Source organism: Lynx rufus, unplaced genomic scaffold (genome assembly GCF_022079265.1).
Source record: "Lynx rufus isolate CCGP_SWC_20201006 ecotype Redwood Valley unplaced genomic scaffold, mLynRuf1.p SCAF_1, whole genome shotgun sequence".
Classification (NCBI taxonomy): Eukaryota; Metazoa; Chordata; class Mammalia; order Carnivora; family Felidae; genus Lynx; species Lynx rufus.
The window spans coordinates 27,618,001-27,643,674 of NW_025814823.1; the positions used below are offsets into that span (position 1 = coordinate 27,618,001).

General features: G+C 39.2%; 1 protein-coding gene across 1 annotated transcript in view; it reads right to left on the reverse strand.

The window, feature by feature from the left end:
- The window catches only part of DNAJC15 (DnaJ heat shock protein family (Hsp40) member C15), an 81,375-nt gene extending 57,668 nt beyond the window's left edge, over positions 1-23,707 (reverse strand). Inside the window, exon 1 of the mRNA XM_047079232.1 lies at positions 23,598-23,707. Coding sequence (XP_046935188.1) covers positions 23,598-23,702 — 105 coding nt within the window. The 5' untranslated portion in view covers positions 23,703-23,707. The remainder of the gene's footprint in view (positions 1-23,597) is intronic.
- Positions 23,708-25,674: the final 1,967 nt, after the last annotated feature.

Below are 25,674 nucleotides of genomic sequence, written 5' to 3' on the forward strand. Positions count from 1 at the left end.
CCTCCCCATTCATGCTCTGTCTCTCTCTGTCTCAAAAATAAACATTAAAAATTTTTTAAAAAAATAAAATAAAAAACTGAAAAGAAATATGTGTATACAACTGTACTCTGACTTAGCTATAACTGTCACAGGTGTCATACATACATAGGAGAGATAAGATGGTAAATATGGATGCTATACAAGGATTTTTGTTATTGTTTTTAGAAATATCCACAAAGCCGCCTTGTGCAAGTTTTAGTTTTGAAACATCGTCTCTAAAGATTAAGATGTATATGGGTTTGAAAGCAGCTATTATTTTCTAGGTATACAGAAGATCTAAATAAATTCTTAGATACATTTTTCTTTTCTGTACAAAATTAGGCTAGCACATACTTAAAGAAGCTGATCTTTCTATAAAAATGTGCACATATAAGAAATACAAATACCATATAATTTAACTTACGTGGAATTTAAGAAAAAAAAACGAATGAACCTGGGCAGTGAGCACCTGGATGGCTCAGTCAGTTAAGTATCTACTTCGGCTCAAGTCATGATCTCCGGTTCCTGAGTGTGAGCCCAGCGTCAGGCTCTGTGTTGACAGCTCTGTGCTGAGCCTGCTTTGGATTCTGTGTCTCCCACTCTCTCTCTGCCCCTCCCCTGATTGTGCACTCATGCTTTCTCAAAAAATAAACAAACAAACAAACTTTAAAAAAAAAATGAACATGGGAAAGGAGAGAGGCAAACCAAGAAACAGACTCTTAACTATACAGAACAAACTGAGGGTTACTGGAAGGGAGATGAGCAAGGGGATGGGTTAAATAGGTGATGGGGATTAAGGACGGCACTTGTGATGAGCACCAGGTGTTGTATGTAAGTGATGAATCACTAAAATCTACACCTGAAACTAATATTACACCATATGTTAACTAACTGGAATTTAAATTAAAACTTGGGGGGAAAATGTTCACCTAAGAAAGAAATCAGTTACAAATCAGTTAAAAATTCCACCAACTAATTCTTTACAACTGGTCCAGACTAGTGTTTGGGAACAGTGGTCTATATATAAGGAAAACAGAAAATATTCTACTTGCACCAAATTTGGAAATTCAGCTCTTAACAATTTCATTATGGTCACCATGGAAAACAAAGACTATATGTATACACAAAACAAATGTATGTGACATTGGCCAATGGTATTTAATTAAGTCTTAAAAATTCATGACAATTTTAGATTATATCTGTGAAAAATGCCACAAAGCGGTTTTCACTTTTCATAAAGCATTATCTTTGACCATACACAAAGTATGAATATTTTAAATTTTAAAATGTCCAGGCATATGCATAATAGCATATGCAGAAACCAATGAATGGTAACTTCTCAACGAAATCATTGATTGGTTTCAAAATGGTTAGAGAGTTACCACAGACAATCTTTTCCCTAGACTGCTAAGCCTGGCTGAAGAAAAGTTTTATGTCCACACTAAATGGCATCAGTAGAAAATTATGGCTTCTGATGTCTGCTGACCTTCAAATCTGTTCAGTATCATCATCATCCTCAACCCAAATTCATACCGTTCCTCTTTGCCTTTACTATTCTAAATATTTACTTTTTAAATAAGACTTCATTCATGTTTTTCATCCATGCAGCAGGTATGAACTCTCTCAATCTTCCACCCTGATTATCCATACATTACACTCCTGAATGTATAGATAAACATGGGCTTCAAAGTTAAACAGGTTCAAAATCCAAACCAACATTTACCAGTTCTGTTACCCTAAGCTGATCTGTCTGGGCCCATTTCCTCATCAATAAAATGGCAATGTGAATGCCTACGTCATAGGATGCTCAAAATGATTTATGAGACAAGATTATAAAAAATGACCAGCACACTGTGCAAACAATAGCAGATCTCTGCTAGTCCTTCTTTACTTTTACTCCTTTCTATTCCTCTCTCCTCAGTCCACCTGGAAAATCCCTACTTATTCCTCAACAAATAGCTTTAAGTCATCTCCCAATGAAGCTTTCCCCATTCACCTCCTCACCCAAGCAAACCTCTTTAGTGCCCTCACTAGTGCTCTCACGGTATTTAACAGATCTATTATAATACATGATACATTATTAATAATGGTTTTATCTGTCTACTTCAACCCCTCCAAAAAGGTGAGCTTTCTGGAAGTAGGGACTGTTTATCTCTTTGCATTTCTAAAATCTAACAAAGTATCCAGTACATAATAGGTTTTCAAAAACTTGTATAATGAGATAAAAATGACCTTAAGAAGGTTCCCCACTATCCAGATGCCTTTTGGAGTTTGTATGATTTGTGTACTACATTGGTGTCTGCTACTGAACAGAATTTTATTTGAAATAGGAAAATATAATGGACAAGGACAGTCACATTTAATTAAGAAAATAACACATAATCATGTCTCTAAACATCCTGGACCAGATAAATACATATCCAAAAGTCTCATGGATGACCAAGAAAATGAAGTAAAAAGTCGTACGTCAGTAAATTTCATTACGTAAGTGAAGATAATCCACAGGTCCATATAGGAAAACATGAAGAAATGATTGAGTTGTTATACAAAGAAAAATAAAGAAACTCCCAATAAAAGAGTTAGATATTTTTCAAGTAGCTATTTGGAGGCCATCTCTCATCTCTGACTGGTTGACTGATTTCAATAAATACTCAGTGAGTGCCTACGATATTATATGCCAGTCACAATTCTAAGTCCTGATGATTTATCAGACAAAATCCTTATCCTTCTGAAGCTACATTTTAGCACAAGAAATAGACATTAAACAATATAAATCAGGAAAAGAGACAATAGAAAGTGTTATGTGCTATGGAGAATATTAAGCAGGTAAAGACAAGGATGTGTATTTATATACTGAGAACAGCAAATTTAGATAGAATAAGCAGGGAAAGATTCACTGAAAACGTGATTTTTGGAAAAAAACAAAAATAAAACTGAAGGAAGTCAAGAAGCCATGCCAATATTTAAGGAAGATAGATCACTGGGCAGGTGGAACAAGTTTGAAGGCCCCAAAGCAGGGGTATACCTAGTGTGCCTGAGGAATACCAGAAGGCCAGGGTACACAGAGCAGAACGTGGGAGGGGGAAGGGGGGGGGGGAGGAAAAGGTAATGAGATCAGAAGATAACATGGGGAACAGCTCATGTCAGGCCTTAAGGATCAACATAAAAACTTTAACTTCTCTCTGAGTGATAGGAGACTTGATTGTTTTGAGAAGAGGCCTAACATTATCTTAGTTAGAACTGTAAAATGACCACTAGTTGTCATGTTAAGAATAGAATGTCAAAGCCATAGGTATGGAGATGCGTTAGGAGCCTATTAAAATATCCAAGAGATAATGGTTGCTGGGACCAAAGTGATTAGTGACAGAGACGGAGGGGGGCGGGGGTCAGATTCTGGATATACTTTCAAGATAAAGGCATTAAGATTTGTTGAGAGACTGTATGAAAGAAACCGTGTCTACTGACAGATGAATGGATAAAGAAAATATGTATATATACAAGGGATATTACCCACAAAAAAGAAGGAAATTCTAACATCTGCCAACAACGTGGATGGGCCTTAAGGGCATTATGCAAAGTGAAATAAGCCAGACACAGAAAGACAAAACTGTAAGATCTCACAGAAGCACAGTAGAACAGTGATTGCCAGGCTGGGGGTAGGAGAAATGGGGGTGATGTTGGTCAAATTTTTAGTTATAAGATGAGTTAAGTTTTACACTTGACTTTGCTAAGAGTAGGTCTTTGAGTGTCTCACCAGACATATCCACACACACAATGTGAGGTGATGTATGTGTTAATTAGTTTGATTGTGGTAATCATTTCACAATGTGTATCAAATTGCATGTATACCTTACATGTAAACAATTTTTATGTGTCAATTATACCTCAATAAAGCTGGGGGGTAAGAAGAGATGTCAAGGTTATTTGCCTTAAACAACTGGAAAATGAGTTCCCTTTTTGCTGAGAGTAAAGTCTGTGACAGGACTGCAGTCAGAGGAAAGGGAGGCCATAAGCTCTCTTTTGGTACTTATTTTTCTAAAAGCATGCCATGATAAGTGTAATACATAAAGCCCAACCAAAGCAGTATGTGAATTCATAACAACTGGAGAGAAAAAAAAAAAAAAGGTCTCGTCTACAATTGGAAAAGAAGAATGAGCAAGTTGTATCAAAAAACACTCTTTCTTTGTTATCTTGCAGTGACTCTCAATTCTCAAGGGTTAATCACAAGCAAATCACTTTCTGCTGAACTCAGAGTTTTATGCTGCCTTATTATTTGGTTCAATTTCTACAAAGAAAGCTCTTTGAATTTAGACAACATAAGTGGAAAAGAAAAAAGAGAGGAAACAAGAAAGACTGCTGGCAAATCAGCAGAATTTGGGAAAGAAAAGTACTGCACATTCAGATCAAAAGAAAGAGAGGAAGAGAACTGACATTCAAGAAAAAATGTCAGACATGATAAAATGACATTAGGAAGATAATTTTTACAATTACCCTTCCCTAAAATCTTCAAGCTGGCATGAATTTCACAGACTATCATATCTAAATTGGACTAGTCCACATTAATCTACCTGCCTTTACCAGCCATTGTCAAAAACAAACACGCTTGAACCTCTCTCAAAATACCAATTCCCCTGAAAATCTTAAATTACGTAAAAAGCGAAGGCAAAACTAACTACATCTGTATTTCCTCCACTTTAAGGTCACTTGAGGGGCGCATGGGTGGCTCAGTCGGGTAAGCATCCAACTTCAGCTCAGGTCATGATCTCGTGGTTCATGGGTTCGAGACCCGCATCCAGCTCTGTGCTGAGAGCTCAGAGCCTGGAGCCTGCTTCAGATTCTGTGTCTCCCTCTCTCTCTGACCCTCCTTTCCTCCCTCTCTCTCTCTCTCTCTCAAAAATAAAATAAAAACATATTTTGCGGCGCCTGGGTGGCTCAGTCAGTTGAGCGTCCGACTTCAGCTCAGGTCATGATCTCGCAGTCTGTAAGTTCGAGCCCTGCATAGGGCTCTGTGCTGACAGCTCAAAGCCTGAAGCCTGTTTCAGATTCTGTGTCTCACTCTCTCTCTGACCCTCCCCCGTTCATGCTCTGTCTCTCTCTGTCTCAAAAATAAATAAACGTTAAAAATAAATAAATAAAAATAAATTAAATAAAACATTAAAAAAATTTTTTTAAGTCACTTGATTTATTTTTAACTATAGACAAGCATTAATTTATACAAGACTACATAGTAACTCAAAGGGCAAAACAAAAACAAAGCAAAACAATAAAACAAAACAAAGCCAAAAGTCAAACATAGTTAAGAAACAAAACTCGGGCATGGTCCAATTGAGTATTTCTCCACTTTCTCATATAATTAAAATCCCCAAACTGAAATCCTTGCTGTAAATAGTGATTTCTTAAGAATAGTCTTCAAGTACTATTTTGCATTTCTTCAGTGACCCACTGATGTAAACCTTATCTCCCCTTTTCCTAATAAGATAAGCAGCTTTCTTTTTCACATTCAATATAGCTTGTCAAAATCCTGCCCCAGTATCAACCTAGCCCTGGATGCCTCAGAGAGCACAAAGAGCTCCCGGGCTCATCACAGGTTTGCCAAACCAGGCTGTACATTTGGTTTCATGTCCTTAAACCTAAAGACACTGTGATGGTTCATTTCATATGTCCATTTGGCTACGTCAGTCATTTAAACACTATTGTGTAGGTATTTCATACCTGTGGCTAGTGCGTATTATCTTTAAAGAAATTTATCTTTGATAATATTGGTGGGCCTCACACAATCAGCTGAAAGGCACTAAGAACAAAACTGAGGTTTCCCTAAGGAAGCAGAAATTCTGCCTCAAGAATAAGCTGCTGTCTGAAAGCTTCCAGCCTGCAGGCCCGCCCTACAAATTTTAGACTTGCCAGTCCACGTAACTATTTAAGCCAAATCATCAAAATAAATAAATAGATAAATAATACATACTACTTGGTTCTGTTTTCTGGAAAATCCTGACTGATACAGATTTCTGCTTTAGGACCAGAAAATAAAGCTTTTAGGCATATGCCCTTGATTCATATATTATTCACTAATTAAATCAACATTTAAACATTTAATCTGGGTGCCTACTACAGACCAGACACTGCAGTAGGGATAGAGAAACAGATCAGTAAGTTTCAGTTAGAGAAACTAACCTCACAAAGGTTACAAACTGATTCACAATCTTAAACCATGCATGCCTTCAAATTTTACTAGTTTGCTTTCATTATTTTATTTATCCATAAGTATATTTAATTCCTTTTAAAACTTACTAGATTTTTAGCTAGAAATACTTCTTGGATAATAAAGGTATGCTAATACTAGTTGTCAATGATTCTCAAAAGTTGATGCATAGGACACTTCCATTCTTAGGCTCAGATTTTAAGTCAGATTATGGACCACATATAAAGCATGCTCTAGGCTACTTGCAAAAGCACATGGTTGTAAACCCCATCCATATTCTCGTGTTGCTATATTAATATGTGGGAACATCGAAGTTAAGATCCACCGCTTTATACAATTATACTGAGATAACCAGAGCGCTAAGAATAATCTAGTACACATACTTTGCTAGTGTTAACACAGTTCATCAGTAAATTTTGGAACAAGGATGCACTAACTAAAAACTATTCTATGCGTATAAAATTATAATCATATAGTAATTGGAATTAGAAATTTTGTGAAAACTTTCACTTTAACACTAGATATAACTTGAGAGGGGAAGACTTCATTTTAATATCTTTATTTCATTTTCGTTGATGTAGTAGGGAGCAATGGAATTGAGAGGCTGAAAGAGGGCTTTTGCAGATATTTGACAGAGGCTGCCAATAAGAAACCTGTACCTACTCTTACACATTTTGCGTAGGAGCTGGTCCCAACCCTGTATTCAGAACACGGCACTTTTAATTAAAATAAGTTCTCTCTCCTCTGAAGCTGCTGGCTGTGAGCAAGGGAGCAGAGGTACCTGAGTCATATCCCCACTACCCTCACTGACTCCACTAGTCCCTGCCCTTCTATGTCACCACCCTTCACGAAAAGGTGATATGATCAATCCTTATCCCTAACAGAGAAGAGTGTTGCGAACATGGCTTTTCAGCTACTAAACAGGAAAGAAGAAAAATGGAACTACTCTAGACAGGCAGCAAGATCAAGTAAACTCTCAAATATGAAAGAAATCAATGTCATTGGAATCTCCCCTATTCCAACATCAATACCACCTCTCTATCTCCCAGTTTATTTCTCCATTGTGATCCCAGAATTGTCTCCCTTACTAAATCATGAGCCTCTAGAGAGCAAAAAGTAGGCTTTATTCATCTTTATATTCCCCAAATATAGTATGGGCTAAATAAGCTAGTAGTTAGTTGACAGGATGGATGTATATGGGGACAGATGGTTAGACAGACAGATGGCCAGCTGATTGAGTACTCTGCTTCTGGGCAATAGATGGCTTCTGAGAAGAGTCCAGCTAAAGCTGAAGGACACAGTCAAGGTTAGGCCAAAGAGGAAAAAGGGAAGGTATAGAGACAAAATAAAGGTTAGAAGCTGGGAAACCTGACTTCTGACTAGGGTTCTGCCCTTAACTCATTGTGACCTTTGCTCATCCCAAGTGAATGTGTATGTGTGATAGAGGGCAGGGATCATCTATAGAATATATTAAATATCTATAAAATGTTAAATACAGATTAGACTAGTTACCTATGGAATATTTTAAACAGATTAGATCAGACAACTCATAAAACATAAAGTCAACCTTCCATCTATTTAACAATATGGAATCATCTCAAGATTAAGCAGACAGACCAAAAACAGACAAGATTTTTGAAGCAAAATTCTGATCAGAAAGCTAACTCAGAATGATACTGAAAAATAACCACAGCATTTGGAAAATACCTATTAAAAAGTAATAACTATCATAGGCTCTGTATTCTTCCTTTGTAGCTCTTGATGTTAAACACATCAAATCTATAAATACAACTTCTGAAATGTGTTCTTTGATCTGAAGCTTCAGATATACCTCTTCTCAAAAGCTGGGTCTTCTGGGCACTTCAAGGTTCATTTAGGTCTAAGAGTTACTTTAACTTGTTCATCACTGCTATTTAATTTGCTGGTCCTAAATTGATCTCTTTTATGTTTAAGGAGTATCCTCAGTTCTGTTTTCTAAAATTTGGAGGACAGAGACTTTTTTATCCAACGGATATCCTTTACCATTTTATTCCTGTACTTTTATTAAATTATTTCCATGTCCAGTGATGTCCTGAATTAAGAGTTCTAAACTATCCTTGAATTACAGTTCTAAACAAATTTTGCCTTTCTTCAAATGAGCTTTCCCCTCCCCACACCTCCACACTCAATACATACTTCTTCCCTCAATACATCTCTTTCTGGCAAGTTTCCATTTCTCTTTAAAAATGTTTTTTTCAACTGAGAACAAACTGAGGGTTGATGGGGGGTGGGAGGGAGGGGAGGGTGGGTAATGGGTATTGAGGAGGGCACCTTTTGGGATGAGCACTGGGTGTTGTATGGAAACCAATTTGACAATAAATTTCATATATTGAAAATAAATAAATAAATAAATAAATAAATAAATAAATAAATAAATAAATATTTAAAAAGGAAAAAATCAAAATGTTTTTTTCATGTTTATTATTTATTTTTGAGAGCAAGAGAGACAGAGCATGAGTGGGGGACGGGCAGAGAGAGAGAGAAGACACAGAATCTGAAGTAGCTTCCAGGCTCTGAGCTGTCAGCCCAGAACCTGACGTGGGGCTCGAACCCACAAACTGTAAGATCATGACCTGAGCCGAAGTCAGACACTTTACTCACTGAGCCACCCAGGCACCCCTGGAAAATTTCCATTTCTATTTGACTGTTTTAAAAGGTACAAGCAGAAATACACAAATTATTCTAGATATAGAGACACCATACTTTTATACAAAAAGATATGTTTCTGTTTTGCTTTATTTCCAACAGCTTCCATAGGGTGTCCAATGTTTTGTTGTCGTTTCTCACTAATACAGTAAGTCAATGTCACAATCATAGAGCTGAAAGGAATTACAGAAAACATCTAGCATAGAAAAACCCACATTTTATAGAGGAAGACACTGATGTCCTAAAAAGTGACATTCCTTGTCCAAGGTTTAGCATTGGTCATTAGTGTCTGCACCTGGACTAAAATACAAGTATCCTAACTCCAGACCAGACCCTATGTCTTCAAGCAACAACTTAAAATTATTGCCATGCCCTCTCCTGCTTGCACTCTATCTCCCTCAAAAATAAATAATAAACATTAAAAATTTTTTTTTAAAAAATGGGGCACCTGCGTGGCTCAGTCGGTTAAGCATCCGACTTCGGCTCGTGTTTCATGGGTTCGAGCCCCACCTTGGGCTCTGTGCTGATAACTCAGAGCCTGAAGCCTGCTTCGGATTCTGTGTCTCCCTTTCTCTCTGCCCCTCTCCTGTTGGCACTCTGTCTCTCTATTTCTCCCAAAAATAAATAATAAACATTAAAAAAAATTTAAGTTATTGCCATGCTCTTTTAAAAGATTATAAAAATTCGTCAATCCTTCCAGTGTGAGCTGATAGGCAATGAAACATCCCTATCTGACTTCAACACCCATTCACAAACACCTTATAATGTCTTATCCTATTTATTAGTTTTTTAATGACCTAGAGAACATAATGTCATTTAATTATTTCATGCCAAACTAGATTCTAGCACCGGTCCTTGATGCCCTTACTCCTCATAATTCCCTATTTTTTCACAAAATTTTATATTCCCTCACCCACTCCCAAAAAGTTGTATTTTCAATACTCTCACATTTAATATAAAATCATTCAGTTTTTAAGTATGGAAGCAGATAAAACTGACCACTTCAATAAGCAAATAAGTGGAATTACTCATTTTCCTTCAACTTTTCTTCTGGATGGGAACATGTGGCACTCTGTCATTCTTTCAGTATAAAGACCAGTACTAATGAAAGGCACACAATTTAGCCAACAACTGAAAGTCTTACAAGTTGTTGAGGGAGTAACTCAATGAACAATCTCATGAACTGATGCTGGGAATGCAAATTGGGACAATCTGTCTTGAAAGTAATTTCAGCATAGGAATCAACAGCCTTAAATATATGCAAGACACTAGGCTCAGTAACTACAATTAGAAAAAACTACACTAAGAAAATAATCAAAGAGGTGCATAAAAACTTATATATGAGAATATTTATAATTGCACTATTCATAATATAAAAAGTTGGAAACAATTAGAATACCCAACAACAGGGGATAATTAAATAAATTAGTGCATATGTGAAACATGCACTGACCTATCTACTTACAAATAAACTTTAAAAACAAATTCTCCCTGGCACTCCCCAATAAAAACAAATGCACTGATCTCTGGCATCTCCCTTTTTATCCTTGCACTTAAGTTTGCATCCTGAGCATAAAAATGATCTTGCTGAATCTCTAGCTGGCCTCTTCTCTATCATGTACTCCTACAAGCTTTTATTACACTGACTTTAGAGGCCCTGGGCAAGTACTCCCTAAACTCTCTTAGATTACATCTGATGTACACCTTACCTGCAACACTCTGTAGCTTTGCTTATTCTTCTTGCTTGGCAAATCATGCCACTTTCTAAAAGCTACTTTTACTCCCTTACAAGAACCTATTTTACTTTAGGCAACAATTTCTTGGAGTGGTAATACTCACAGCTTAAATTTCATTACACAGTATTCTTTTCTTCCTTTCTGAGTTAAGGTGAGATAAAATTAACTCTGCTTCAAGGTTTAAGAATTTTAAACTATCTTGAAGCATCTGAAGACTGAAAATTACCACAAATATCAGGGCTATAAATCATTTCTTGGAGTTGGATTTCATCAATTTCCGATATCTAAATGATGAAGCAGCAATATAATTTAGTGAAAAAGTCAAGGACTTCCAAAGTCAAAATTGGTTTCATATTCTAGTCCTGCCACTTACTAGCTATATGACCTTGAGAACTCTTTGGTCCTTGGTTTTCTTATATGTAAGAAAAGTAGCATCTAACTTCACAGGGTTATGATGAGAAATGGGACAATGTAATCACAGTGTTTGGTACTTAGCAGACATTAACTGTTAGTTTACTTCCTCCTTAACCATTTGCATGCACATCATGCACTCAGTACATTCATGCATATCATACAGTTTTATCTTCTTTTCATACATGCAATGAATAAAAATAGAAAATATTACTAATATTATGGAAGCAGGAGGAGACAGGTATGAAATTTTTCATTTTATAAGAGAACTTACATTTGAAAAGATTAAGAGGCAGTGTTTTGGGGCAAACAAATCTGGAAAAAACTTGCACTGGCCGAAAGTGAATTAAAAAAAAAAAACTCCTTTATTTATTTTTAATGTTTATTTTTGAGAGAGAGAGAGACAGAGTGTGAGTGGGGGTGGGACAGAGAGAGAGGGAGACACAGAATCCGAAGCAGGCTCCAGGCTCTGAGCTGTTAGCACAGAGCCCAACACAGGGCTCAAACTCACGAAATATGAGATCACGACCTGAGCTGAAGTCAGATGCTTAACAAGTGAACCACCCAGGCGCCCCCAAAAGTGAAAAAGTAATCCTCTACAAAATCTCAGAGTCAAAAACTCTATGATACCAATATAGACAACTTTAGTATCAGAAATAGATGTGTTAGGGGCACCTGGGTGGCTCAGTTGGTTAAGCATCCAACTTTAGCTCAGGTCATGAGCTCACGGTTTTTGAGTTCAAGCCCTGCATTGGGCTCTGTGCTGACAGCTCAGAGCCTGGAGCCTGCTTCAGATTCTGTGTCTCCCTCTCTCTCTGCCCCTACCCTTCTCTCTCTCTCTCTCTCTCTCTCTCTCTCAAAAATAAATATTTTTAAAAAATTAAAAAAAAAGAAATAGATGTGTTGACACTTAGAAATGAGAATGAATGAGTCAACAGTTCTAAACTACATGATATTCCATGTAGTTTAAATAGAATAGTACAAGTTTTCCAGAATGGAGGGAAAGGCTGAAACGGGCTACCCTGAATCAGTTAAAGGAATATACAAACTGGGTATCAATTCAGAGCCTTTTTTAAAACTTCTATTTAAAATTCTTCACAGGGGTGCCTGGGTGGCTCAGTCGCTTAAGCGTCCGACTCTTGATCTCAGCTCAGGTCTTGATCTCAGGGTCATGAGTTCAAGCCACACATTGGAAAAGGGGTGTCAGTTGAGTGTCTGACTCTTGATTTCAGCTCAGGTCATGATTGCAGGGTTGTAGGATCGAGCCCTGCATCAGACTCCATGCTGAGTGTGGAGCCTGCTTAAGATTCTCTCTCTCCATCTGCCCCTCTCCCCTACTTGCATGCTCTCTCTTTAAAATAAAAAAATAAATAAAAATAAAAGATTCTCTCTCTCTCTCTCTCTCTCTCTCTCTCTCCCTCCCTCTGTCCCTCTCCCCTGCTCATGTTCTCTCTCTCTCTAAAAAAAAAAAAATAAATCTACTCTTTAAAAATCTACTAATTTTACAAAAACCATATATTTAGAAATATTATTAAATACTATATAGTAATAAAGTTTTTGGTGAATAAAACTGTAACATCATTGTATGTAGGCAGTATTTGAGGGGAAAAGTGCTGTTTGTAGTACCATCTGTAACTGATTTCATGGCTGGCTTAGTTCTTATCTCCTCAGTTCTATATGCCTGCTATACAAAACTAATTTTTTAATGTTTATTTATTTTTGAGGGAGAGAGACAGCACGACGGGGGAAGGGGTAGAGAGAAGAGGACAGAAGATCCAAAGTGGGCCGTGCGCTGACAGCAGAAGTCGAATGTGGGCTCAAACTAACAAACCAGGAGAGTATGACCTGAGCAGAAGTCGGACGTTTTAACCGACTGAGCCACCCAGGCACCCCCAAAACTATTTTTTCAGTTGTGATGGTGATGATAGTTATTGTGAAATTCCAGAGATACCAAAAGGAAGTGGAATTATTCTCTGGAAGACCATAATAAATTACTTAGAGGAATATGTGATATTTTACCATATCCCTGGACATAGGCACTTCTGTTCACTGACCTGGTAAAACTATAACAAACTTGAAATATAATGATAAATACAGAACAATTGATGAATCTCTCTCTCTCTCTCTCTCTCTCTCTCTCTGATTTCACAATCCCCTGACACTCTCTGTTGGCAGATATTGAAAAACAAAAATAAAGCCAAACCAACAAAGCAAAAAAGTGCATTGCTGAAGCTGTAGGAGAAATGCCACATTCTCTAGTGGACTAAAAGCAAAGCCACTTACTCCAAGACAAGGAAATCTTTTACTATCATACTTCATCAGCTACACAAGAGGAAGATAAGGAAAATGGGGACAAGTTGGGTAAGAGGATAAAAATGAAACTATTAGGATCCAGAGTTGTGACCCAGAATGAAGTTTCCCATGAGATAAAATGTTATACACACAAGGCTTCTTGGAGAAATGGCTGATTCTAGGACAGGAGCAAGAAATATACAAAATAAGCCCAGAACGCCTTATAGTGCCAGAAGTAAGGAAGTGCTCAAAAAAACTCCACAATAATGGGGTATGTCAAAGGTATATGGGAACCAACTGAAAGAGATACCAAGGCCGAAGGAAGAATAATTTAAACAACAAAATAAACAATACTGTTATAACCCAAAGTATAAATATCCATGAATCCAGGCCAATATAAATACATGATGGAATAAATAAATAAATGGGGGAGAAGAGACAAATCTCCTGTGCAGAAAAATTCCAAATACTTTCATAAATAACTCCACCCTCAAGGAGGGGAAGCATAACTCCCTACTCCTTAAATGTAGGCCATACATAGTGACTTCCTTTCAAAAAGTCCAGTAGGGGAAGGGAAAGGGGAAAAAACAGCTAACTTTACAGTGGAGAAACCAGACAAATGCTACGTCATCAGATTAGTTCAAGGAGAACCCAAATAGTGAGAAATCATGTTTCTAGTACGTGCCTTCCATATGGACAAATTCCAGTGGAGGGGCACTACAAAATATCGGAATAAGCATTCCTCACATCTGTCAGGCGCATCAAAAACAAGGCAAGTCTGAGAAACTGTCGGCCAAGAGGAGCCAAAAGAGACATGAAAACTACATGTAATGTGATCTCCTGGATGAGATCCTGGAATACATTAGAAGGGCTGTAGGTAAAAACCAAGAGATTCTGAATAAAGTAGGGACTCTGGTTAATAATGTATGAAGCAACAATCGTTTGTTAATTATAAGAAATGTACCATACTAACACAAGATGTTAAAAGGAGAAACTGAGTGTGGGTACATGGAGATTCTGTGTGCTCTCTTCTCACTTTTCTGTAAATCTAAAACTGTAGTTGAAAAAACATCTAATTTTTAAAGAAAAAAAATGTTATATGTGATTAGATTTTCACGAGAGCTAATAATGTTTATTGAATCCCTAACAGCATTTAGATAACATTCAGAGCACATAAGACAGTGAAAATGGAGTTCCTGAAACACTCTGTCTTACGCTGTGAGTTACATAGACCTGTGGGCTAAGGGAATACACACCATTTATAAACTAGTGTTTGGTAACACTGCTTGTAGGAGACTATGCTTTCAAATTTCTCACATCTGTGAAATTCAAATCACCTTACAGCTGAAAACAGAGTGTGTTGGTCCCAGACCTGTTTGCATTCACTGATCCATTTCCCGGCTTTTCCCTACTCTGTTCTTTTGGGAGGAGAGCTGAGTCCTGCAGGCTCCTGTGTCACCGGGCTCCAGTTGAGTCTGATGAATGGGGCTCAATGGTGGGAGACAAGAGGGTGGGGAAAAAGGGAAGTCCACAGTATTTCTCCCCTTTCCTCTGCCTTGTAGCAGCTCTCACAGCAGCAGCGTCTCCGAGGCTCCAGCTCCCTCCTGCACAGACCCCCACGGTCTAGTTACAGAACAGTGGTTATGAAAACACCTCTTCCTTTTGACCCTGCAGCCAGAGAGCGCTAGTGGCTTTTTCCTGTTCTCAGCCTCTGCACTGCCTCACAATCCCATCTTCTCAACAACTCCTTCACCTGTAAAACCAACTCTCTACATTCCATTTCCTTTGTTTTACATAATTTAAATGTGTCTGTTTTCCTGGTTAGACCTTGAGGACACAGACAGGTTGAAGGGCAATGGAGATGGAATATATTTTGAGTAAAAGCAGAGTAAAGAAAGCAGAATTCCGGGGTGCCTGGGTGGCTCAGTTGGTTAAGCGACTGACTTCGGCTCAGGTCATGATCTCGCAGTTTGTGAGTTCGAGCCCCACGTCAGGCTCTGTGCTGACAGCTCAGAGCCTGGAGACTGCTTCGGATTCTGTGTCTCCCTCGCTCTCTGCCCCCCTCCTGCTCATGCTCTGGCTCTCTCTCAAAATTAAATAAACATTAAAATAAAAAAAAACTAAAAGAAAAAAGAAAGAAAAGAAAGCAGAACACCTTTGGAGCTCATCCACACATCAACTGTGTGGCACTGGACAAATTATTTCACTGCTTTAAGCTTTGATTCGTTCATCCATCAGTGGGGGATTATAACAGTATCTACATTTCACCCGGTTATTACATGGACTAAATTGGTTCATGCATTTAAAGAACTAGCCTAATGCCTGGTACAAAACATTTAGCTACCACCACTATTACAGCTGCCATTACGGCTTCTAGACTCCAGAGGACTGTCCACTGTAATACAATCTTAACTGGTCTTGCCCTCTTCTGCTTCTCTATCCTCTACCCTTCTTGAACAATGCCCTAGGCTTTATCTTCCTGAAGCCCACTACTGATCACACAGCTCCTACAAAACTGCAACAGCCTATAGATAAGGTACTCGTTCCTTAACCTGCCACTCAGGTATATCCACAATCTTATCCCAACATATTTTCCCTTATTTTTTCCCCCTTAATATAAGCTACAGTTGGTTTTCTCTCTTTCTAGCTTCTCTTGAAAAATGAGATCTTTTTCAAGGCTCTTGAGGAGAAACCCATGTTTGATTCATCTTTGTACTTACTACAGCACTTAGCCTCAGTACTTTACCTAATAAAATGGGACTTCGTATCTCACATTTAGGTAGTTTTGCTTTTGTCTCTCTTGCCCGAAGAGACATATCTAAAACATGTTGCTAAGGCCAATATCAAAGAAATTGCTGCCCATGTTTTCTCTCTTCTAGGAGTTTTAAAGTAGGACAGCACTTAACAGAATCGGTCTTGCATTAGGTATTTAAATTTGATCCAATTTACCTTCTTGAGCAGTGACGGGCAAACTTAAAGCCCACAGGCCAAATGCGGCCCTCCAACTATTTTGCTGGATAAATAAAATTTTATTGGAATAAATATTTTTTGGAATACAGCCATATTTATGGATTATCTATGGCTACTTTTGGCTTTACAATGGCAGAGTTCGGTAGTATAGTAGCGACCCTATGGCCTGCAAAGCCTAAAATACTATTTAGCCCTCTACAAAATAAATTTGCTGACATCCGTCCTTGAGAGTGGCAATCCTGGTTTATCCATATCCTCCCCACAGACATCTAGTATATAGCTTCCATATATTTGGTGTTCAAAAAAAAATTTTTTTTTAACGTTTATTTATTTTTGAGACAGAGAGAGACAGAGCATGAACGGGGGAGGGGCAGAGAGAGAGGGAGACACAGAATCGGAAGCAGGCTCCAGCCTGTGAGCTGTCAGCACAGAGCCCGACGCGGGGCTTGAACTCACGGACCGCAAGATCGTGACCTGAGCTGAAGTTGGACGCTTAACCGACTGAGCCACCCAGCTGCCCCCAAAATTTTTTTAATTAAACTGAATTGACAAACTTTAAAAACAGAGTTGGAGACTGTGTTATTGGAGGTTAATAAGCAATAAAATTACCAAAACCTAGAAAAGCACATCAGAAGTCAGAGTATTATGTATACTCTGACTACACATACTATTACTTATATTTTAGCCCTCTCTTTACCATTAAAAAGTGAAACAAGAGAGTCTCATTTATCTTATTCTTTTTTATTCCTTAGGGCTATCAGTTCATAATTCTATAAAACATTTCTCTCATCTTCTATTTTTTTCCTATCCAGTTGTTTTCATTCAATTGCTAATTTAAACATTCAATAAAAATTTATGGAGCAGTAACCAGGTTACTGGTACTATGTTGAGAGCTGAGAGAATGAGGATCCTTAAAACTTGGTCCCTGCCTATGAAGGCTATCTAATCTTAGTTTAAAAGACATATTTCAAAAAAGAGAAGCACTATTTAAATACCAGCAAATCAACAAGTGGGTCAAGTCTGGTATCTGTTACTGTCACCTAATTTCAAATCTTCACCAGAAAAAAAACAAACAAAAAAACCAAACTAAAAAATTTAAACGTTCCACTACTATGAATCCAAGTATTTCTGAAAATTGGGAAAACAGCTCACTCCATCACAACTGCCACTGCTGGGGGAGGGGAAAAAGAGCATCAAATTTGTTTACTAATTCCCTAAGGCATTTTATTCTTCCAAAACAGCATAAGCAGTAAATAACCCTCTCAATAAATATAAGTTGCCTGAAAGTGTTATAAAATGCTGAAACTTCTATGGAGACTATAACACTTAAGTTCAAGATAGACAATAGCTGTACCAGTGGGAAATTAAGAAGGAAAAAAATCATTCTGCCTCAGGAAGAGGCAGAACTGGCGATGCAGAGAGTAAAGATGGAGACTATTCACTCATACCACAAATATTTATTTAGCATTTACCATATACATATACAAACATTTACTCAGCATGCACCAGGCCCGGTGCTAAGTAACACAGAGACTCCTGTTCTTCCTCAGAGGCTAACATAAAGGAGAAATCCTACAGAAAAAACACATTCATCAATGTCAGAATCAAACATTCATGTTTAAGTCACTCAACAGTAATAAAGTTAATAGCTGTTCATTTAATAAACAATTAAGTGACTACCCTGGGTCAATTACAGTGCAATCACAGAAGCATAAAAAAGTTCTTGCTCAGAAGACTTCACAGCCTGGGTGCTTATACAAAGATGAGTAACTTTTTAAAGTTTATTTATGTATTTTGAGAGAGATAGTGCACATGCAGAGAGAAGGGGCATAGAAAGAGAGGGAGAGAGAGAATCCCAAGCAGGCTCTGCACTGTCAGCATAGAGTCCGACACAGGGCTTGAACTCAAACTGTGAGGTCATGACCTGAGCCGAAATCAAGAGTCGGATGCTTAACTGACTGAGCCACCCTAGCACCCCAACAATGAATAATTTTGATATATGAAATATTTCAAAACACTGTACAACTTTCTGAGGAAGTACACAAGAGGAAACATTACTAGGGAGAGGGAACTTGAGTCAGGCAAGGCTTCACATCAGTAACCTGAGTCTCACAAAATGAACAGGAGTTTGCCAGGCAAAGAATTTCAGACAGAGGAGAAAACCACACCAAGTGAAGTCAGAGCACAGGGTACAGTGCAGTGTGGGGAATGGAAAATAGGGTTGGGGTAAGTTGTTTGGGAGTCAGTTGATAGAAAGCCCTGTATACCACCCTGAGGAAAGTTTGGACCATGGTACACTTATAAAAAGGTTATAAAAATAACCGATGGCAGTGTGAAGTTTAAAAAGGATAAAGTACCAGAAGCCAAGAGGACTGCTTTTTAAAGGCTATTACAATAGGCCAGGGGAGAGATGATAAAGACTAACAGAATAGCAGTGGCAAGGTCAGAGAAAGAAATCAGAGATCAGGATAACGGACTAACAGAAGAAACCTGGAGATAGAGAAGAAACCAGAAGTGATAATGGCATTGTTCACGATAGGGGAAAGAAGAGAATCAGCTCGTATGGGGAGAGAACATAATAAGCTACATTTTAGGCAGCTGAAGTTTGTATTTTTGTTTGTAGGACTCAGTGGTGAGACAAGTGGAAATTCTTATTAACTCCATTCACTGAGAGAATAGTTCTCATTCCTTCCCATTCCAGAATAACATTTATTCATTCAGCAATTTCTTTTTGGAAAGCTTATCACATATCAGGCACCATTATAAATGCTGGAAAAACACAGACAGCAAGCAAAGTCCCTGCCCATGGAGCTTAGATTTCAGCCTACTCTTATCATATAAAGTTAACCTCCGCTTATGATAACAGTGAGGGAAAAAATCAGATAAAATTAAAAATATGGGTATACAATATGTAAGTCATGTGATTTCTTCAAAGGGAAGCTTCAAGGTAAACATTTTAAATCAAATTGCAATGAAAAATACTAGAAGTGATTTGTTTTGGTAGTAAGTAGTTAATGACTTACATGTTTGATAGGTTTTCGTTTCCTAGCTGGCCTATACCGAAATGTGTATGTGGCTAATTACATGTTACACTATGCTACTGACACTAGGAGTTACGCTTTTTGGGAAAGTACTGAAAACTGAAGGCTATCATTTCATACAAACCGGGTTTTTTTCAAAATGCTTTAAAAACTGGTAATATTCTCTTCCTAACATTCAAGTTTCTTCTCTACTTTTTCATAAGAATCAGTTTTGCTACAAAGCAAAATCTGACCATGACCTCTATTAAAAAATTAATTTTAAGCCACTATTTTATTCAAGGTATGACACGGGTATTTTTGCCTGTATTTTTATCTTTTTAATCTCCTAAACTGGTTATTGCACATTAATTCCTAGTCTCTAAAGGGAAGTTTACCTGAGAAAGAGTTATTTAACATCTACAGCTGCTTTAGTATATTTCAACAACTTCAAAATAAATTGGATCTTTTTAAGAAACAATGTAAAAAATTTCTTCTTCAACTCCTTGATATTTTATTTTTTACTATTTTATTTCCTAAGATTACCCATATGTCCCACTCCTGGGTTGTTTCTTTTTTCCTAACACTTACTCTTTGTCAGCTTCCCATCACTTTCAGTACTTCCAAGCTCTCCCAAAATTATTACTATCAGTTCTCTTATCTTCGAACACATCATTGGTCATTACCTGGGCCAATGATTCCAACAGAAGCAGAACAGATCCTTAGGGACATTTTGAAAATCTGTGAGGACCTTTTGGTTGTCACAATCATTTGGATAGGACAGAGGGTATTTGATGGATGGGGAACTATTCATCCTAGAAGTCCTAAAATGTGTAAGACAACCCTGTATAACAGAGAACTGTCTGCATCCCTCAGGATTTTAAAAGATCTGCTGGGCATTAAGTAGGTGGAAAGTTTACTTATGATCATCTTAGTCTAAACTTTTATAATATAGTATATATAAAACATATCATTTTTGTGCTATTTAAAAAAAATTTTTTTTAATGTTTATTTATTTTTTGGGACAGAGAGAGACAGAGCATGAACGGGGGAGGGGCAGACAGAGAGGGAGACACAGAATCAGAAGCAGGCTCCAGGCTCTGAGCCATCAGCCCAGAGCCCGACGCGGGGCTCGAACTCACGGACCGCGAGATCGTGACCTGAGCCGAAGTCGGAGGCTCAACCGACTGAGCGACCCAGGCGCCCCATTTTTGTGCTATTTTAAAGAAGACCAAATTTTTCAGAAGTGCAACTATTATTTATGTAAATTGAGGGAAGTATCCACTTTGTTGTGTTCAAAATTTTACCAAACATTGTTAACAATTTGGGAAAAATCAGTTTGTCAATGATGATGGCCCTTACGGTATCTGAAATGCCAGAATGCATGTGAAATCAGTCTGCATTTATAGTTGTCACATTCATAGTGATTCTTTGCAATATGCCAGTAATTGATTACTTCATTTTATCTTCTAATATAATCATGTCTGAGCATTTACATACCTAAATAGCAAACCTGTTATTTTCTAATAAAATATTTCACCTTCATGTTTCAGTTAAAGCACTACATTGGTTGTTTTTTTTTTTTTTAATTGATTTATTTTGAGAGAGGGGGAGGGAGGGAAGGAGGGAGAGAGAGCGAAGACCGAATCCCAAGCAGGCTCTGTGATGTCAGTGCAGAGTCCCACGCGGGGCTTGATCTCACGAACCCGTGCAATCATGACCCAATCTGAAAACAAGAGTCAGACGCCACTTAACCAACTGAGCTACCCAGGTGCCCTGCACTGCGTTGACTTTTAAAAGTTATATTTATGAGTATATTTCATTGTCTATGATGATCATTTTAGGATATTACAGAAGACTTTACAAAATATTTATTATAAAAAAGGGGGCACTAGGTAGGACAGGAATCACTTTAGAATCACTGGCCCACACTTTAGCCTTCATGTGCCTGGACTACTGAAGACATCTAACTGATATCTTAAATTCTACACATACCCTCTTCCAAATGAAGTACCTACAGATGTGAAAGATCACCAATGTTACTTCTATCTTCAAAATACCAGAGCTGCCAACTGCCTTGCAAGTCGGTCCAGTACTGAGATTTCTACAATTCTCCATAAAGAGATTCCTCTACCTAAGAACTTACCCGGTCTACATCACAGACTGAATATTACCCTCAAAAAGCCTTATTTCTAAGAAGTCAGCAAGTCACGGTGGAAGGGTAGAGGGAATCCTAGGTCTGCCCCTTATTATGACAAAGATCCTGGGTAAGTTACCACTTTTTTTTTTTAATGTTTTTATTTATTTTTGAGACAGAGAGAGACAGAGCATGAGCAGGGAAGGGGCAGACACAGAATCTGAAGCGGGCTCCAGGCTCTGGGCTGTCAGCACAGAGCCCAACACGGGACTCAATCTCACAGACTGCAAGATCATGACCTGAGCTGAAGACGGACGCTTAACCAACTGAGACACTCAGGCGCCCCTACTTACCACTTTCTGAATCTCCTCATTTCTTAAATGAGAAAAAACCTTCCTCCCAAGGTTGTGGTATGAAATGACTCAAACAAGTAAGAGCTCAGAGCTTACTACTTCAAACCTTCACCTGTTTTGTTTACTCACCTATCCCAAGGCCTTAGAATAATAACTGGCACCTAGCAGTATTCAAGAAGTGTCTGTTGAATGAAAACACATTGCTTCCGGAAACCTTCCCAGGCAAGCCCAATCTGACCACTCCAGAAATGTATCAGTTAATCAAGCAAGGATAACTGAGTGCCCACAAAGTGAGTGGTTACTAGAAGAAAATCCCCAGTCCCTGCTCTTAGGAAACTTAGAAAAATACCGGAAAACGACAGGTCAACATAAAAAATGTCATAGTACAGTAGTCAACAAAGGGTATGGGACAGTTAAATGCTGTGCATCTAAAGGCAAGGTCTACATCACGGCAGGCTGGCACAGCATGGAATGCCACGTGAAAAAGAAACAAAACAGCCATGTTTCTAGATTTCTTCCACTCTTCTTACACAAAGCCTGAGAGAACTCTACAACAGCCAAACCTGTCACTTCCCTGCTTAAAGCTCATCAAAATGGTATCACTGCCCTCAGGATATCGTGTTTTATCAGATACTTTGCATGTTCTAGCCCCCACTTCTATCTGGCAACTGCACGGATTAATAATGTAGCCACTAGCTACATGTGGCTGAGCGCTTGAAATGTGGCTAGTCTCAGGTAAGATGTGCCATTAGTGTAAAACACACCCTGGATTTCAACGACTTGGCACAATAAAAAAAGGATACAAATAAAAAATACCTCAACAATTTTATATTGATTACATGTCAAAATATCAACGTGGATACACGGGGCTAAATAAAATACATTGTTAAAACTAAATTCACCTGGGGCACCTGGGTAGCTCAGTCGGTTAAACATCCGACTTCCGCTCAGGTCATGATCTCCCGGTTTGTGAGTTCGAGCCCCATATCAGGCTCTGTGTTGACAGCTCAGAGCCTTGAGCCTACTTCCGATTCTGTGTCTCCCTCTCTCTCTGCCCCTCCCCCGCTCTCTCTCTCTCTCTCAAAAATAAACATTAAAAAGATAATTAAATTAACTTCACCTGTTTTTCACGTTTTAAAAATGGCTACAGAAAACTTAAAGATCTGTATGTGGCTTGCATTACGCTTCTACTGGACACTTACTTTTCCCAGCTCTGCATTTTAGCCTGAAGAAACCACTTGCAATTTCCAACTGGGCCCTGTTTCTCTGGCTTACGACACTGTAGACACTATTACCGGTGCCTGAAACACTTTTTCCTCTTCCTTTCGCTGAGTTATCTGCCACTCATTCTTCAGATCTTAGTTTTTAACCGTCTTTCTCCAAGAAGCCTCCTCTGACTTCACCCCTTACCCCCGCAAGGCTGGAGTGGGGTCCACTCTAGGCGATAGGTGAATCCATCCTACCTAGGGATGATAGGTGATCGGCGAATCCATCCTACCGTACTTATCACGCGGTATCCGCAACTGCCTGTCTCCTGGTCTATCTCCCCGCAAGACTGTAAGCTCCTTGAGGGAACAGAGGCTACACACGCCTACTCGTCCACGCCCGGCACCGAGCACAGCTCGGCGCACGAAAGAGGGGGTGGGACAAGGACGTGAACGCCGGGACTACCACCGTCGGAAGGGAGAGAGGGGTGAGGAGTGACGTACGGCCTACAGGAGTCTGCGGGGTGCCAGCAGGCAGGCCCGGAGACGGGCGGGAACGGCCGGCGGGACTCACCAGTCCGTGGTCGATGTCCGCAACGGCCCTTTTGGTCGCCGGCGGCGAATACTCGGCGTAACGCAGACCTTCGCCGGCAGGAGCGACGCCGCCACCGGCAGCCATGGCAATGGGAGGCGGGGAGGACTCCGGGCGCCGGGGCGTCGCCTACGAGACGGCCGCAGGGACAAACTAGTTAGGGCGGTTCACTCGCGGGTTTAGTTGGCACCGCCCCCCGCTGCCCCAAAGGAGGGCGTGGCCCCAGAAGATCTCCTTCTCACCCAGGCGGGGACCGTTTTGTCCCAGCGAAACCTGGGGTCAGACTCCGAGCTGAGACCCCCTAGGACGTGTAGGGTTTTTTGTTTGACGGAGATTCGGAGGCCCAAAGTCAAGGTTGGGCCTCTTGGGCATTGTGTGGTGGAGCTGGCTCTTCCCCAACCCTCCTTCCTACCAGGGGCCAGGATTTAAACCCTATGGTCTGATGTTATTCTCATCAAATTGCTATTCAAGGGAGACCCGGAGGCTCCAACCGCAATGCCTATAGGTCTCTGACCCACACCAGACCTTTCTTCCCACCCCCAACTACTGATCATACTTCTGTTTAATGCCGCAATTCTCCAACCCATGAAAGCAATAGAAGTGGTAATTTGCGTGTTCTACCCTTCGCTCCGCATGGACGGTTATGTTTAAGATGAAATTACAAAGAAGAAACATAAGCAAGGAAATAAACCTCACTCCCCACAAATGGTTTTGTGCTGACTTGGATGTAGAAAGATCCATTTTATTATTAATGTTTAAGTGAAGCCTTTTGGTGCAAAAATTCACCAACAGATGAAGCCAGTGAAGGGTTTTCCAACTCCTGAACCCTCTTGGCCCTTCTTTTGCCGTTTGTAACCATTGGAAGAGGTGTGAGTTCTAGTGTATGGTCTATCATTTTTCTGGGCTTGTGTCCCTGCAATACCCATTTACCTCTCCAGATCTCTCCTTATCTGTGGAAGGGCAATGACATTGCCCAACATTCAGACTCAGGGAAGTTGCAAGGATAAAATGAAAAAAGGCGGGGGGCTGGGGGGGGAGGAGAGAAGGATATGGAGGCAGTTTGTACGTGCAGTTACCGTATACTACACACAGTTACTACCACAATGCTGTTGGTATTTATGGGAGGGCATAGTCACTTTTAACAGGGATCTTCAGAGAAGGGTCTGATGACTCCAATTTTAAAGAAAAAGCTTCCACAGAGACTATCAGTTCTCAGCTTTTGGTTCGTTGCTAAGGTCACCCTCACCCCCAAGGAAAGGGTGGAAATGAACAATTAAGTCCCCTCTCGCCTCACACAGATGTCTTGAGCTAAATTCACTTCTCTGGTTTCCCTGAGAACGAAAAGGAATGCTTTTTGTGAAACCCGAAAAGGAAGGCACGTTACATTTTCATCAGCCCGTTTTTATTAGTTACACCATTTCAAAGACAGGTTACATTATGTTCAACAGACTTTGTAAAAGAAAGGCAGGTGCTGGTAGTATATCTTAGAAACATTTTGGTAAAAGATGTCTTAAACATTTGTTGCTTAAGAATACTTTTAGCAAAAAAAAAAAAAAAAAAAAAACCTCTGTGTGCCTCAGTCTCCTCATCAGGAAAATGGGAGATGATAATGGAACTTCCGTGGTGAGGATTATATGGGTTTTGTAAAGCTCTTATTTTTTTTTTAATGTTTTATTTGTTTTTGAGAGAGCACAAGTGGGGAAGGAGCAGAGAGAGGGAGACAGAGGATCTGAAGTGGGCTCTCTGCTGAGAGCAGTGAGCCCAACAAGGGGCTTGAACTCACTAACTGAGAGATCATGACCTGAGCTCAAGTCAGACGCTCATCCCTCTGAGGCACCCAGGTGCCCTGGCTTTTGTAAAGCTCTTTAAACAGTTCTGGATGCCTTGTAAATTCTATGAAAGTGTTAGTTACTATTTTCTGTTTATTACTTCTTTCACTTATTTGTTTCCTACGTATTTTCTCATTGCTGCCCCCTGCCCCCGCCAGCGATTGTGTTTGATCTCCAAGTGATTGTCCTGTCTTTGAAATGATAAAATGTGATTAAACATTATATATAAT